The sequence below is a fragment of the Nestor notabilis genome, unplaced genomic scaffold (genome assembly GCF_000696875.1).
Source record: "Nestor notabilis isolate BGI_N333 unplaced genomic scaffold, ASM69687v1 scaffold25239, whole genome shotgun sequence".
Lineage (NCBI taxonomy): Eukaryota > Metazoa > Chordata > Aves > Psittaciformes > Psittacidae > Nestor > Nestor notabilis.
This window is the reverse complement of record NW_009944524.1, coordinates 29,295-45,953: the sequence shown is the minus strand read 5'-3', so window position 1 is coordinate 45,953 and position 16,659 is coordinate 29,295. Positions and strand designations below refer to the sequence as shown.

General features: G+C 35.8%; 1 protein-coding gene across 1 annotated transcript in view; it reads right to left on the bottom strand.

Moving 5' to 3' along the window:
- Positions 1 to 447: 447 nt before the first annotated feature.
- The window catches only part of LOC104411912 (endoribonuclease Dicer-like), a gene marked incomplete at its 3' end in the record, with an annotated part of 41,644 nt that continues 25,432 nt past the window's right edge, over positions 448 to 16,659 (bottom strand). Inside the window, 12 exon segments of the mRNA XM_010022459.1 lie at positions 448 to 470; positions 472 to 716; positions 2,628 to 3,510; positions 7,261 to 7,416; positions 8,806 to 9,589; positions 9,882 to 10,057; positions 10,162 to 10,267; positions 10,584 to 10,766; positions 12,758 to 12,911; positions 13,246 to 13,459; positions 14,287 to 14,466; positions 16,364 to 16,503. Of these exon segments, the coding sequence (XP_010020761.1) occupies positions 448 to 470; positions 472 to 716; positions 2,628 to 3,510; positions 7,261 to 7,416; positions 8,806 to 9,589; positions 9,882 to 10,057; positions 10,162 to 10,267; positions 10,584 to 10,766; positions 12,758 to 12,911; positions 13,246 to 13,459; positions 14,287 to 14,466; positions 16,364 to 16,503 (3,244 nt within the window).

The window sequence follows — 16,659 nt, the reverse complement described above, 5'->3', positions numbered from 1 at the left end:
TGTCAGTGAAATAATCTCCACATAGTGCCAAGGTAGTATTACTCATGATGTTGCATGGATATTCTATACTAAAAAACTGTTATGTGACTTAGTAGCTCTTCATCACAACTGTATGATATAGTAGCAGCTTCCAGGCTATAAGTGGTCCTGCTCCCCCTTGCCTACGTATTGTTCTAACAACAACACAAAAGCAAATCAGTGACTGAAATCAAGTGTCACAAAAATCTAGAGGTACACTGTTTTCAATTTAATTATTTTCTGAATGTTCTTACTTTACACTTTCTAAAGATTGTATTTTACTTTGCATATTGCATGCTTGATTACTGGGAGCCTGCTTCTTTGGTTGCTGTGTGCATAAAAGTAAAACATTACAAAAATGCTCATCACTTAAGAAATTCAGTAACATGCTTCAAATCAGATACTGAACACACTTCTACTTCCACTAACCTCAGAATCCATTCCTTGCATTTCATTCTTTTCCATTTGAAACTGCACAAAGTCATCAATAACATGAAACAGTTCAGGAGAGACAGCTTTGAAGTACTTGTGGTAGTCATACTTTACAGCTAATGATGCAAAAATGGTATTATTGACTAGAGCAGATCGCAGGTCAGTAAGAACTCCTGGAGAATGTTGCCGTGGGTCTTCATAAAGGTGCTTGGTTATGAGGTAGTCCAGAATTGCATCTCCCAGGAATTCTAAGCGCTGGTAACAATCTTAAAGCATTGGAAATAAAAGAATGCACAAGACCACAATTAATTTTAACACACACATTCTTTCCAGGCCATTCTCGATAAGAGGTTTGGTATGCTGCCATTTAAATTCCACAAACTAGCCAATTCTCGGAGAAGGCAACCCATTTCTTTAAAACAGGTATCTTTGTGTTCAGAGAGATTAGTTATTGAATTGTATTTTAAAAAAAAAAAAAACCAAACAACAAAAAAACAGAAAAACCAGAAGTTATATCTAATAATACACTTTTTAACTAAATAGTTATTTGTCAGGCTAGCAAACCACTTGTGTTTATAATCCATTAATCTCGGATTTTTCATCTAACTCACCACACACTTAGATTTCTCAAAAAGCTCTGAACAAAGATTCCCATCAAGAATGGGTCTTTCAAACTGGAAACTAAAATTGCCAAGCATTGGCTGTTTGGAAAATTGACAGGGGACAGGAATGGAGAGCTCTGCAAGTCTATTTTTAGAAAATAAACAAAAGCAAAAGAGTCTTGAAAGCAAACAGGGATGGGTAGGTAGGAAAGGAAGGAAGACAGGACTACTACCAAAGTAACATGAGAGTGAAATGGCTAGTACTAAGTTGTTTTTATAGCAGCTGTACTTACGATACCGACAGATGTCGATTACCAGCTACTCCTTAATAGAAAAAGTTACAAGCAATAGCAATTCATAGCTGCCTTACTTGGCAAACAGAAACGGAACCAAAATTTCTGGACCCAACAATGCAATTTCATCTAGACACTATGCCTCAAGGTTTCTGTTAGTGTGTATATATATATATGTATATGCGTGTAAAGGGATTATCTACCTTTTATATGTTTTGTGAAATACTTGTGAAAAGTAAATACATAGATGGGTAGTATTACCTAGAATAAAAAGCTAAAGGAGCATTCCAGTGTATGGTCTGAACTGTTTTCCAACGTACTAACACATCAAAATGACTTCTTTAACTAAAGCAGAGCTTTCTCACTCCTTGGTATAAAGAACCAATTCACTTTGGGGAAAAATTCAGACTGCCAACTGCACAGGAATTTGCCATTCACTTCTACCACGGTTGGAATTTACCATAGTTTGTTTTCAATTGTATATTATCACAGGAAAATATTCAAAGTTTTAGAATGAACAAATACTATGTTTATTAGTATAAGCAAAAGTAATACAAGAAGATCACAGAAATAAAAATTTGTGCTGCTGTAAAATCCTCCATGAGAGCCTGTACAGAACCATTAAGCAGTTAACTTGAAATTAATATTTAGCCTGATTTAGTCAATTGCTTCAAACTTGGACTATAAATATATACTCAATACAATGCCTACACTTAAATTATGCCTTCTAATTCACAACTTCAAAGGGAAGTCTCCATGTAGTACAGTCCTATAGACTATTCAGCTAATTAAAGTTGTATAGTCTAGTTTTAATCTTCAGGAGTATGGTTGAAGGGTAATATTCCTGAGATTAAATTATGGGACAAATTTACTAAATATATTTGCAAAACATGATCGCTACTTCTAGAAGTAGACTGCAATTTTCCAGAGTAGTACAAGAACTTATTTAAGCTAAATGAGGATCTAATGTCAGTCATATACAACTAGTGATACAGCCAAGATGAAAAATGTTGCTCTTTCCCAAAACTTGGTTAAGATTTCAGTAAGCCTTCTATCCGTATCAAATCAAAACATGAATAATCATTGAGATACAGCTTCAACATGTATCGCCCTCCTGAAATAAGGAGCAAGACAGTATTTTCAAAGAGTTAATATTCAGAAACTATTGTCTTTTTAAAGAAACATGTTGTCTAAAAACAACTATGTATGGGAACACATTATATATTGCTTCTCCTATATTTACAATATGGGGAAAAAAAAAAACTAGTTTAAGACAACTTACCAGTAATGGTATTATAATGGTACGAGGCATGAGTAAATGCCTGAAGAAGATAAGCCTTGTTCTTAAAACTGTAGTTTATTTTCTTCTCGAAGTTTTCAAAACCGGAAATAAGGTGATTTAGGGTTTTTTCAGCATCTGGGTGATCAAACATACACCTTGGTGGAATCTTCAAACAACCATACTCCAGGTCTTTATACAGAGAAGGCTCTGAATTAGCTACAGAAGCAGAAACAGAGTTTGATGAAAGATTTTTCTGCTCATTGTTACAGTTCTCTCTGGTAGCACACAAAGTGCTTTCCCAATCAGTCTTTTTAATTACAGGGAGCACCTTCAGCCCCAGTGAACACAGGAAAAGCTGAGCAGCTCTTTCACCACAGCTGGTCAGATAGCAGCCCAACAGGGCTTCCACACAGTCTGCAATGCTTTTGTCAGCAATACACTGCTCTGTATGCAAGTCATATGAGATAGACTGTTTTCCTGCATCAACACCACAGTTTTCTTCTGATGGATTCCAGAAGCCCACTACAAAATCATCCTCTTCAACAGCCTTGCTAGGATCCAGATAGCACATAGCATCCCACGAGCTATAGTCAAAATCATCAAAATCTGACGAAAACTGAACATTACCCAGGGATGATTTCTTGGGCGCTTTCCATTCATAGTTTGAATCAGTGGTTGAAAAATGAGAGAGAGAAATTTTCTTCACAAAAGCCCCTGATCCCATTAACATATTATCAATGAATTTGATATGCTCTTGATCATACTCCAGAAAATCATCTTCAAAGTCTGTTTCTTCCTTGGGTAACCTCCACATTAGATTTTGATCCTCTTCATCATTTTCATAATTATCAAGCTTGCCATTAGCCAACAAGTTCTCCTTTGTCTATGAAAGAACACAAAAAATATAGTACTGAAGAGGGAAATGAGAAACTTTTATTCCAGAATAAAATTCTGAAATTTCAGCATGGGATTTGAGTAGTGTCTGCTAATAATAAGACTGATTTTTGACACATTCCTAATTACACTGTCTAATCAGATGCACAATACAACCTCAATTTACACTAGCATTCTAAGACTAGAATTATTGCCTTAGAATATAAACCCTTTATTACTAACCTATAATGGCATATGTTCTACATACGACATGCAGCATTTCATAGGAACTCGTGCTTATACTAGAATATGGTGCACACACAATTAGCTAAATCCACTAGACATTATACACTTGCACACCAAGTAAACAAAGGAATTCTGTATTAACAAATCTGGAGAAGTACAAGGTACATTTTTTGGGTGCATTCTTCTCTTTATCTGCTAAGTAAGGCTATTACAAATGTTGAATCAACGTAATTCTGAAGATTTTTTATGCATCCCTCTATAGCAAATACTACGGGACCTGCATGATTTGCTACAGTAAAAATCAAGATAATCTCAGTTTTTGGACATATAATTGGAAAATGCATTCTATGAGACAACTGTAATAACTTCTTTACCCTAGTTCTTCAATAATAATCACCCAAACCAGCAAACTACCTTTCTCTACGATCTCAAACACAGTTAGCTGCTAATTAATTCAACCTACTTGGCAAACTAGTAGTAAGTAAGTTTAATAAATCAGTGTACACAATTTTGTATTACAGATCAAAACTGGAAGTCTAATACCAGTTAGCTGGCAAGAATCTAATGCTTATGTGGGTGACTGTCTTCACTGCATGGGGTGGAGATTCAGTAAGTGATCTGGCTGCTTATTAGATATTAGATATACGACAATTCTTTTGTTCTGCAAGGACCACAGTGCAAGTTAGTAATTCTCAATTTTAACAAATATGAAATCTCTCCAGTTTTCCGTACATTTAATATCACCAGGATTTCAATACGGCAGGTCTAAAAATGTAAAAGCAGAACAAAATGGAACATTTCTGTAATACAGATTTTTGTTGTTTGTTTTTAAACTGAATATTAACATATTAATGAAATCATGAAGTAGGATAATAACTCAATGCAAAGGCAAGTAGCATTAATCTTTTAAACAAGTAAACACTGGCTTAAAGTTTTGGGTCTTTTCAGGCTATACTTACAGCATTAACTAATTAAAAGTTAAAGTTGTCACCAATTTTCTAATACTTACATATATACCCACAACCAGCAAAACTAATGATGTCTCATGTCTTTTCCCTGGTCATATTGAGCAAATTGGTATAGACTGATGTAAATTATAAATTGAACACAGATACGCCTAAGCTATGCAATGCAGTACAATTCACCATGGCCCCAATCCAGGAGAGCACTCAAACATATTAGCTAAATGCACAAGTAGTGTTCCTAACATCAAAAGGACTATTCACAGACTCAAACCAGCATCACTGATGTCAGCGGGAATTCTGCCACTGAATTTGATAGAAGCAAGATCAGATTCAAAGTGCTTTTCTGGATTGGGTCCTGAAAGCCAACACCATTTTGAATCAAGTGAAACAGCTCATATCTGCCCTCAGTCTACGTATGTCATATTATAGGTCTCGGACGCTTAACTTGTGTATCTGTGAACCAGATGCTACCATGGGGGACTTCTCCCTTTGGGCCAAACGCACAACTCTCTAGATGTGTGGACAGGTGGCAGCTATAAGGTGCATGAGGCAACACTTGAAATCAGCTAAGGATCAAACAGATCACAGCATTCTTCATCAGGACAGAGCAGGCTTAGTCAGATTTAGTGATGAGACAGGGAAAAAAAAGTGAGTACAGAAATTCAGTTTAGACTTTTTGCCAGAAGAATTTCTGCTGCTGTAATTACCTATCTCATATGCACAGCTGGGATTTCTGTAACTTTAACTGATCAGAAAGAGATAGCAAAATTTGATTTGACATAGTTGTTTTGGCTACTAGTAGCACTATAATGCTCAAAATAAGAATAATTTAACCAGTCCCAATTGGAGCTAGTGCAGATTTTTTTTGTTACATACCCCATGTCATATCTGTCACTGAAAAAAAATACACTTGAGACATGTCTAGCTAGATGGTTCAAAACAGATTTTGTTGTCTATTTTCGCAAAGATTTAACAAGTGATAAATTTATTTTTTACTACAATTTCATTCACAATTTTCTTAAAATTAAATCCATTTTAATTAGCAGAACAGCTACATGAACTACCTTAACATTGTTCGCACATTGCTTCATGTATAAAAAAAAAATAATAAAGATCTAAGTGAGGAGAATGAACCGTAGGTAAAGGAGCCAGGAAGCAAGTCTGATAGCTCATTATTTTCATCATAGACAGCATTTAAAAAAATAAATCAACAATGAACCTCAGAAGAATGAACCTTTTCTTAAAGAATACCTGATTGATTTTGAGTAAGTTATGGCCACTCATGAGCTAAATACACCTAAGTGCTTCTTCCATGCTTTTCCGAAATCAGGTATTTGATCAAATGAACAAAGGAAGATCTTTCCCCTTAATAAAGCCTGGTAACATAAAAAATACCAACATCTGACTAGGATGTTTTTGTAATAATTTGTTTTAATAATACAATTTTTCCAGCCCCAGTTATAGTCCATCAGTCTATGGACGGAGAATGAAAGTTACATTCAAGAAAGCAAAATATCTACTTGGCACAAGCACTACTTAGTTGCATCACAGTCTGTATTTTGGTCTGAAATTGTGTATTTTATTTACAAATCAACAGTGACTAGCAAAGAGAAACAGGGCACTAAAAAGTTACGGAGAACTGAAAGCTTTTAAAAAACAATGATTAACTCCTGTCCCAAATGTACATCTTACTTTAGAAAGGTACAGAGTAAGTCTCTTTGAAACGAAATCTTGGCACACACAGAACCACAATAATCAGATTGGTTCATTCTGAAATAAACATTTATTTGTACAGTACATCTAACTAACAGTCCTCTCATGTGCCCTCTGGTGGTTCTACAATCGAGTGTGGTCTTCAGATTCTGGGAAAAGGAAAAAAAAAAAAAAAAAAAAAAAAAATACTTCCACCTCCTTCCCCAACCTCCAAACCATTCTCAAAACACTTAGAGTACATTACTGACTGCTGTGATCAATGGTAATTCTTGCACATGCACTTCTACTCTCAACATGCAATGAGTTTAGCCAGAAAATAATTGGAGCTCTTCCTCGTTAAGATTTTTCATTCTGAAGCTTTAGACAGTGAGGATGGCTAACCCAGCATTGCATTTTGGATGTGAAGTAGCTCTCAGCCATACCCATGGTGTAGCTAAGAGCAACCAATATCGAACATTTTCTCAAGCCAGTTCCAGTCTTCATTCTCGGCACTATGAAAACCAACTCCTTTTCATATATCCTATGAAGGTGAACTCATTTGTTTCAGAAAAACTCCCGACAACATGCTAACTATAAACAAAACATTTTTTCTTCTCTGCTTTTCCATTAATATATACACTCATTACTGGATGATGCTCAGTAACTTTCCTTGCTCTGGGTTCTATTCGGGATCAGTTTTCCTCTAATTTTCCATAACTTAAGGTGAAGTTTTACAAAGGAAACAAAGATACAGATTTACTTTTTTAGCAAAATATCTGGGGGCTGGAAGGCGGTAGGGGTGAGAAAAGACAGACACGTGAATAGTTATTCCTCAGCATAATTAAATTAAGTCTTACCACTTCATCCTTCTCCCACTTATCAGTGTTGCTCTTATCCTGGTTTACTATGTAACCAGGAGGAAGCCAATTGACCGGGGGGTCAAAAATCGATACCACCATACGACTAGGCAGTCCTTTCTTTTTTCCAAGACGATACAAGTTACAGTTGCTGACCTTCAAGAAAAACATTCTCATAAACTTCTGGACATACTCTTACATAAAAATAGGTTAAAATGTAAAAGGAGCAAAACAATTTTACACATCAAGCCAGATCTTGTACCATTATGCATTTTATATAGATCTCAAAAGATATTTCAGCTTTCTTAAGATAGATTGCTTTAGTTTTATTTTTTTAAGGCTAAGCACATTAGATGTGACAAATTCAATTAAAGAAATCTGATAGATTAAATTGTATTTTCAAAACAAAATTACTGCTTCTTTTAAAATAATAGTAAATATAACCTGTATGAGTGTCATTAATTACCATTATTAATGACCAACATTCAGGCTAGATTTGGAATGAAAAATGATTGTTATTATGGGTAGATTGACCTAAACCTTGGCAGTAGAAAGTGTTAAAACAGTTCCATATAACAAATCTCACTAAGTCATAACGCAGATGTTATTTTGATAGCCTCTAAAATTCTTCTAAATATTTTAAAGGGGGGAAGGGAAAAGCACTCACATGCAAACGTACTTCCTTTTACTTTTTAACTATCAACTTCTGAGCTTCATTTCTCATTCTAATCACACTGTCCACGTTTGTTTTTAAAGTCTTGAAATCTGAACTTGAATATTCACTTCCTTTACTTGAACTGTGCAATTTATTTAGCCCTCCTTATTTTCCAAGATTAAACTACTCAAAATACATCACTGAAAATTAAACAATTATCAGAGAGAGACAATCAAATCCTCAGCATTTAATTCAAGTTATCACATTATGTGGGGAAAAAAAAAAACAACCCAGAACACTTTCAGATGATTGATTATTCCAGAATTTAAAAACAGCAGCAGCACAACTGAAGACTGCTCTTTACTGTTTACATTTACTTTAAAATACTTTCAAAAGGTTTGATGCAGCACTTCTGTAAGATTTTTTTTGTTGTTGTTGATTTAGTTTTAGCATTCCTGTAAGATCATGGTAAAAGTTTTCAAGGAAAGTAACTTATTGAGGAAACAAAGGAAAGGTCAAATAAAGCTACAACCTAAGACCCTGTGCTGCTAACTCAATCCTTCGTTCAATCACTTCTGTTAAAGAAACTCAATACAGCTCTAGTGTTCAGTCCACCAATCATCCTTGCTAACCCAAAACTTTTATTCAGTCCTGTCCTTTCTTAGGCTGGTAATAAACTGAAGAAAACAGTTTCCATCAACCACAGTTATGGCAACATTAATCCTGTAGTCCAGTATTTTTACTCTTATATGCATGATACCTAATGTATAATTGGTAAAGGTGTGGAATTAAATCAACCTGTTGCCATTCAATCTTCTAGCAAAATTCTTATGCATATGGCTGGTTACAATGTGCCTTTTACATATCATCACTGGATTGTTACTACTTACTTTTTTGCTTCTCATATATGACAGCCGTCCCTCATGAGCATCAGGGTAAGTGCAAAACAAGTATGTAGTGATGGCATGCTTTAAAAATGAATCACCAAGCATTTCTAGCCGCTCCAGATTAAATCCATCACTAGCATTTGAAAGAGTCAAAGCTTGAAGAATGAGACCAGGATTAGGACCAAGAGTTTTTGAGGAGTACCCATTGGAAGGGTTCATTTCAGAATCTGCTATGTCTTTTGAAAGATTAATAGCTTTTGAAGTACTGGTGGTCACTGCCATTTTGGGGCATCCATCTGAGGTAGATCTGTTAGCATTTCCATCAAGGTATTTATTACTCAGTAGAGTACATTCATTGCTGGGCTTGGGCTGGTTCTCACTGTTGTATAAATTCTGAACAGGATATGAGGTAGTTGGTTGTACAGGTATTTCCTGCCTGCAGTAATTCAGCTGATTTCCTTGGCAAAAGTCTCTGTTAACTAAATCACAATTGCCATTGGCAAGATTTTTATTATAAGAAACACCATTAATTGCTGCAAGTTCTGCCGAGACATCAATTTGGAGTTTACTGGGTGACTCATTGAGCAGTGTTCTGTAACTCACAGACATTTGGTCATGGTTTTCTGCAGAAGAGGTTCTATTAGCACCTTGATGTGCAGCATTTTCAGGGACTACAATTGTGCTGTGCTTACAGTAATTTTCATTCTCTACTGAAGAGGAGTTAGGAATAGAGATGAAGGATTTGCTGTCAATAGACTTTTTCCATCCAAAGTCCAAGTTAGGATATCTGAAAAGATACATGCCGATTCTGTTAACAAAAAGATACTGCCACAAGACAAGAAGATTCTCCATGCACACACGTTTAAAAAAAGCCACATTCTTCTGAAAAGAACAGTAACTGCAGCATCTAACTTCACCATTCACAATCAAGCCCTTTTAAGCTATGTTTCACTGAAAACTGACATGAGTTAAACAAAGAGTATCAGTTTTAAATTCATACAGTAATAATTCAGTTTTCACCTTATTGTCCAGTGAAATCAGATACCATATTGAAAAACACATCCTGAAAAAATACATGCCTGAAATCTGCAGGAAGTGATTTAACCCCCACACCAGCATCAGTGGCTGTTTGAGCTCTTAGTTCCTCTGCTGTCAAAAGGCAGTGCAGGCGATAAAGTATGCTGGGGAGGCAAACTGCTTTTCTCCACAGCGATGCTGGAATAGGATGTATAGCACAGAGCTCTGGAACCAGTATCTGGGGAGAGGAGGATGGAAGAAAAGAATTTTACCTGTCAAAGTAATTGTCAGATCACTGTTAAGAGAGAGAGAGGCAACTTGAATTAGATACTTCTATTTTACCTGCTTATTCTGCAAGCTTTCCCACTTTGCTTTCCTTTTCTCAGCACTGCTTAGTGGAAGTGCCTTCCCCTTCTGATTCAAATGGCGAGGAGTCAAAAGATTAAGTCTAACAACAACATAAGAAGACTTTAATATAAGTACATAATTAATGAATAGAACTTACTAGCCTAAACTTTCTAAAGTGATGACTTATTCTTAGCATTCAACTTTAGTGCATTGTGAAGTGACAGCACAGTTGCCTCTGGAAGAAAAATGGAATCAAGTTACAGTTGTTATAGCCTATTAAGTACCCCTTAAGAAAAAAAAAAATAAAATCAGTCATTATTTTGGAAAACACAACCCCCCAACTTTATCTTATAATTAAAAAAAACCAAGGCATTTTATTGTCAAATTACAAGCATCAGACACAAATAACTTGTTACCTTGAAGACGTGTGGTCCACATCCAGCAGTGGCTGGTTGAGATTGGTAAGGTCAAGATTATACTTTGTTTTATAATATTCAGCAAAGGTTTCATATTCAGGGGAAGGGAATTTACTGAGTGGAGTAAGGTCAGTGTATACATCAGCTACATAGAATCTATGAGGCTGATCAAAATTTCGATACCTGGGGGAAAAAAAAAAAAAATGCATATGTTAATATAGTGTTAGGGTAAAGTTCTTCATGTTCTAAAGTGGTCAGGTGTAAACCATTAAATAGCTCACTTGAGAGTTTTGGCTGGTAGGTTTTCGGGCTGTAGAAACTGTTTGTTTACACAACTCAAACACTAAATGAGAAGTGTGTGAAAGTCAATCTATAATCTATGAAATTTCCCCTACAGAAACATTTAAACTAAATGCAGAATTTGTCTTCAATATCTAAGACAAAAAACAAGCTTTGGACAACAATCTCAGAGTAATGCTGCTAATGATAATTTCTTAATTCCAAACACCTAACAATTAAACTTGATAATTTGGCTTGCTAATGTCTAGTCTTCTATGCACTACTGTCAGTAGAAATGGAGGTCAACTGCGTACGAAGATTGTACTACCTCACATCTAAACTGATATTTTAACCAAGTCATCCTCTAAATAAAGTTAAAATACCAAACCCCAAATATGTAGTAAGGTAAATTCACAAGCCTTCCAAAGTCAATGTAGTTCATGTAATACAGCCAGAATGTTAGAAAAATAAACCAGAATGCAGCAACACCTTTAGTGTGGCTACTGATGCTCATTGGATGCTATGGTGCTAAACATGCAAAGGAAAAAAAGAAATCAAATCAACGTTTAATATTTAGATCTGTGTATTAGCTTATGTTGTCCTTGATCTGCTGCATCTATTATTTTAAGCTTCTATTCAAATATCTAAACAAAGATCCCTAAATAAAATTAACACACTACTGACAAGCACGTATTTCTACCATTTTTACAGTGACTGAAAGTAGAGGTACTTGAAATTCTGAGATTAATTTATGAAACATGGTCAAAAATTTTTTGGTTTCTCCCAGGTCTGAGCATTACCAGATGGCAACTAATAATTGTCATAAAAGAGATGTACTCTTTTCCGATGTACTCGGCCACCTCCTCCAGAAGAATAATACTGGTTTAGGTACTGCAGACAGGTCTTCAGACAGGGGAAATACCATAGCTTCACCGAAGTCCAGCAATTGTGCTAATTCACACCACCTATGAGCAACTTCCACAGCGCTAACTCTGATCACATTAAGTAATTCTTATATACTGTGATGGTCTATCACCTTTTTTTCACCCAACCACTTTTACCACAATATTCATCAGCAGTGGTAGGAAGACATTTAAAAAAAAGAAAAGAAAAAATAAAATCTAACACAGATGACGCATAGGGAATAATTAAGTCTCCATAAAACCTACCAATTCTGGAGAACATTTGCATATCCAGTACCTAAAATGATGTAGATTTCTCCTCTGAATGCCACTCAATAGAAAGGTTTTTCTAACTGGTCTTTTTCACTTGTTAATTTTTCCATCTACCAACAGTGGACCTTCCTTTAGCAAGCCTTTGATGTGAGTAAGCAGTATCCAGAGAACAGGAGTCCCACTCAATCTTTCAAATTAAAACTTGTTTCAGTAGGCCAGTTCCAGATGAAGTCACAACATTTTATCAGAACACTACCTAAGTTTGGTGGTGAACTCTACTATTCCTAATAAGGTCTACTGGAAGGTCTAAACACTTAAATCCTGTTATATAAGATTAACTATTGATTAATACCTTTAAATTATTTGAGACATCACCAGATACCTTCAGATTAGTAGCATATTCTTCATCAGGGACTGTAGTGATAGGACAAGGGGTGATGGGTTCAAACTTAAACAGAGGAGATTCATGTTAGATGTAAGGAAAAAAATCTCTACTGTGAGGGTGGTGAGGCACAGGAATAGGCTGCCCAAGTTGTGAATGGCAGTGTTCAAAGCCAGGTTGGACAGGTCGTTGGAACTAGATGACCTCAAGTTCCTTTCCAACCCAAACCATTCTATGATTGCTTACAAGCAATTCTCTTGCAGACACTAACATCCTGTATTGCAAGTGTTTGTATAAATACCATAGGCACATACCTGAAGTATGTGTACAGTACTCACCGTGGAATGATAACTGCATCCTGGTAATCTTCTAACTTGAAAATAAAAGGCATTTCTTTTGTATACTGTGTACTGGGAATGCCTGTACGCGCTTCAGATTTCTCAATGTCTTCCATAAACTTAAAGTCAATGTCCAAAGTGCTGGAGTCATCAACTTAAAAGGGAAAATGCATAACTCTTATTCAGAGGAGAGTTTTCCAGACTGAACTTTTCTGAGAAGTTGTAAATTACAAGTTTTTTTCTTATTCTATATAACGTTTGATTATTTTTAAAAGAATTTCCAAGGGGACATATATATGTGATTTCAGTCCTTTACAGAGTCAACTGAAACCTACTATAAATCAACTTAAAACACCAAGTTAAAACAAATGGAACTGTGAAGAAATAATAAAAATATAACTGACAAATTTTCATACTACCACATATAGTATTATTTCTACAGCTAACACCTGAAATTTAACATAAACCAACAAGAGCTCTCTTCTTACCAACATTAAGAGGTAGAACACAATAGGCTGAATCAGCTTCTGTGGGTTTGAACTCTAGTGCAGGTTTCTCAAGACGAAGAATATGAGAAAAAATATACTGATGGAGTCGTGTTATCAGCTCGAGCATTTGCAGAGACAGAGTAAAACCAGATTTCTTAAGCTCAATAGATATCGTAACCTCTCCAGAGCGAGTATACACAGGAAAATGAGGAATCTAATTAAGAAAAAAGACAAAAAACCCACAAAAGCAATCAAGAGAAAAAATGCAGAGTAGGATTCCTTTACAGAATAGTGGTTGTTTAGTTTAGATGCTGAGGTAGCACTTTCCAAATCAAGCTGGATCAGAATTTGGACCTTTGATGACCTTCAATTATCAATGAGATTTTGAAGGCTTAAAGAATGACTGATTTTTTTATATATAACACTTCTTGTGTTTTACAGCTCTTCTATAAGACCAAGTAAAAATGCAAGTCTTCTCCATTATGAAGGAAGAAATGTGGAAGAAAACCAGCAATATTCCTGAAATGTCATTTTCTGAGAACAACAGAAAATATATTTTGAAAAAGTCTTCCTCAGCTGAGTCTCATTCACAGTAAACACTTTTCCATTAAAATTTTCTGAAGCAAGAGGTGCCCGTTTCAATTAACTTGGACTACTTCTGCTGCTGCTGCTGACTAGGAATGCTGAGAGGACTTGTTACTATAGCTTTCATATAGATAAGGTAGCACTGCAGCCTCCTTTGCAGGTGATACACCACTCCTATCACACCTCATACAAAAAAAGGAGGAAGATTTTGAATTTGCCACTGCAAAATAATAAAAAACAAAACTGTAAACCAAAATTTTGGACTGTTCCATCACTAAAGACAGAAAATGAAGTGGTGACTAGACTGGTTGGCTATTACTGCTTATTCTACGGCGATTACTTTGTATCAAGCAGTTCTTATGGAAACTTCCAGCTCTTCAGTCTGGGGGTGGAGAGTAAGTAGAAAATGACAGGTTGTAAGGCATGTAGTATAAGGAAAGGAGCTAGATTCATTACCTGAGGTATAGGTTTGGCTGTCAATATGCCAAAACATCTTGTTGTATCCTCAGGAGGATATAGCTTTCGCCTCCTGAAGTTGAGCTCATCAGGTAGAGGAGTCGTTAACACCATTCCTATTACATACAGGTAACAGGGCTGATCAGGTTTGGGATAACTATCCCTCAAACATTCTGGAATCTAAAAATAAAAATGAATAAATAAAAAAACCTCCAACCCACCAATCAATAAAAATCTGCAAAATTCACCCAAATGCTATCCTTTGAACAAGAATTTACATGTTTATTTGGAAAGGTATTGCTAAAAATGAGGAATAAAACCAATTAATCCGGATTTAAGAAATGTTATCTTTCTTAAGCAAAAAGATTGGCCAGCAGCCTGGGCTGGCAGCCATGAGATCTGTCCAAACTCTTGCATCAAAGGAGCATGATGCTCCCAGATATCCCTATTTGCCAAGAGGCAACTTCTATTTCATCCCTAAACTTCCTCTACATCCACCCTGTGTTAGAAATACAAGTCTAACTGTAGAACACAGGCAGCACTTCACCATAAACACAGCTGAAGTTTTGATGTCAATTTCCATATTTAGCCAGTAACTCTGGAGCAAACTTTATGATCAACATTCTTTAGACCTTAAGAGTAGAAAAAAAGTGCATACAGAAAAACCCTACATCCCAGTAATTCAATTTTCATACAAGTTTGGCTGAATTTATGGATTCTTTTCCTCAGCAGAACTGTTTAAAAGTATCAAAATGATTTTTTTTTTTTTACACTTGGGACAAACACACAAAAAAGTTCTGATACATTGCCCCTTTGCCCAGGCACTACACCATAGAAGTTTTCTATTAACAATTCTAGGTTGCAGATGTGAATACTCACAACAGCCACAAGTACTTTTAACTCTGCTGCTCATGGACCTTAAGAAACCATGCCTTACGTTTGGTAGGAGTTTGTTACTTCGTACATCCCAGAAAGGATCCTCCCATTAATCCAAAAACTAAATTTCAATACATGTAGTCCTGTATTTTAAAGTTATACTGCTGTGAAACTATGGCCTTGGCTTAATGGAAAATTACTTATAAGTTTAATAACTATATTAAGCCCAAGAGGATCTTGTAGACCTTAAACATTTGCCAAAGCTTCTTTTCCAGATGTGAAAAGTTGGGACAAAAGCAAGGGAAAGTATTCTTGGATTCTGTATTGAAAAATAAACGAGAAAGAACGAAGCATCACTTGACAAATCAGCTCCTTTGAATAAGAGATACCATGATTATGCATTTTACTAGTCACCCCTATTCCAACAATCACTAGTAAGACAGGAGGACTGAGAAAGGCACTTGTAACAAGAAGCACCAAGAAACACTGTGCAAAGATTCAAACTGTGAAGTCTTGCAAGCAAGAGGTTTTATCATCTGTCATTCCCTCTGTAATATTCTCTCTGATGCCATGTTATCCTTTCCTAAGCTCTCCTAATAAGCAATTATTTAAACTACTAATAAAACTGGAGCACACAGAGGATGCCAACAATGGAATTACTTAAGGGCTATCACCATAACTGGAGGCTGCATGTGAACATACAACACAGTTTTGTAGCCTACTACTGTGAATGTACACACTGACATTCCTATAGGCGACCAAAGGCTATCGGTTCTCCATGAAATTCTGAAATTCTGTGTTTGACCAGTAAAGTCACCAAAACAAGACCCACAACTTTGACCCCCTGTGCATCTCCTTCAATCTTCAATTTTTGTCTAGAAAGCCAGTAACTCTTTCTTTGCCATTGTATATTTACCAGATAACTTAAAAGATTTCACAGATTTTTAATGCCGGACATTTTTTCCACCCAGTTATTTCTATACTAGGCAAATACAGTAAGTGAGTTTTACAGAAAGCGTAAATTCTTTGAACTTCAGGCATGCTTCCAAAACATGCGGTCCATAAGCTCGTTCAGGTAACACTGCAAATTTCCATGCAGTTAAAACTGTAAAGTATTTCCATTATAAAAGCAAGATATGTGTAAGATTCTTATCTGAGCTGATTAACAGTTGGCAATTTGACCGAAGTGAGTGATACTAACAGCTTTAGGATAGCACTGTCTCCGTTTTGTAGAGCCTGGCCTTCCTGGAACACTGGTTTCTTCTTCATCATGTAAATCAAGCTCTTCCTCATATTTAACCGTTTCTTTACCAACTGGCATCAAATGATCATCCAGTTCACCTGAATATTATGAAAGATCACAAAGAAATAGCATTATGAACAATCAAATCTTGGTACTTTCAGATACTACACAGCAAATGTGATTGCTTGTAAAAACACCTCATTTAACGTTTTAAAATACACTTACTACTGCAAGGCTCTGGATGTGTAACTTTA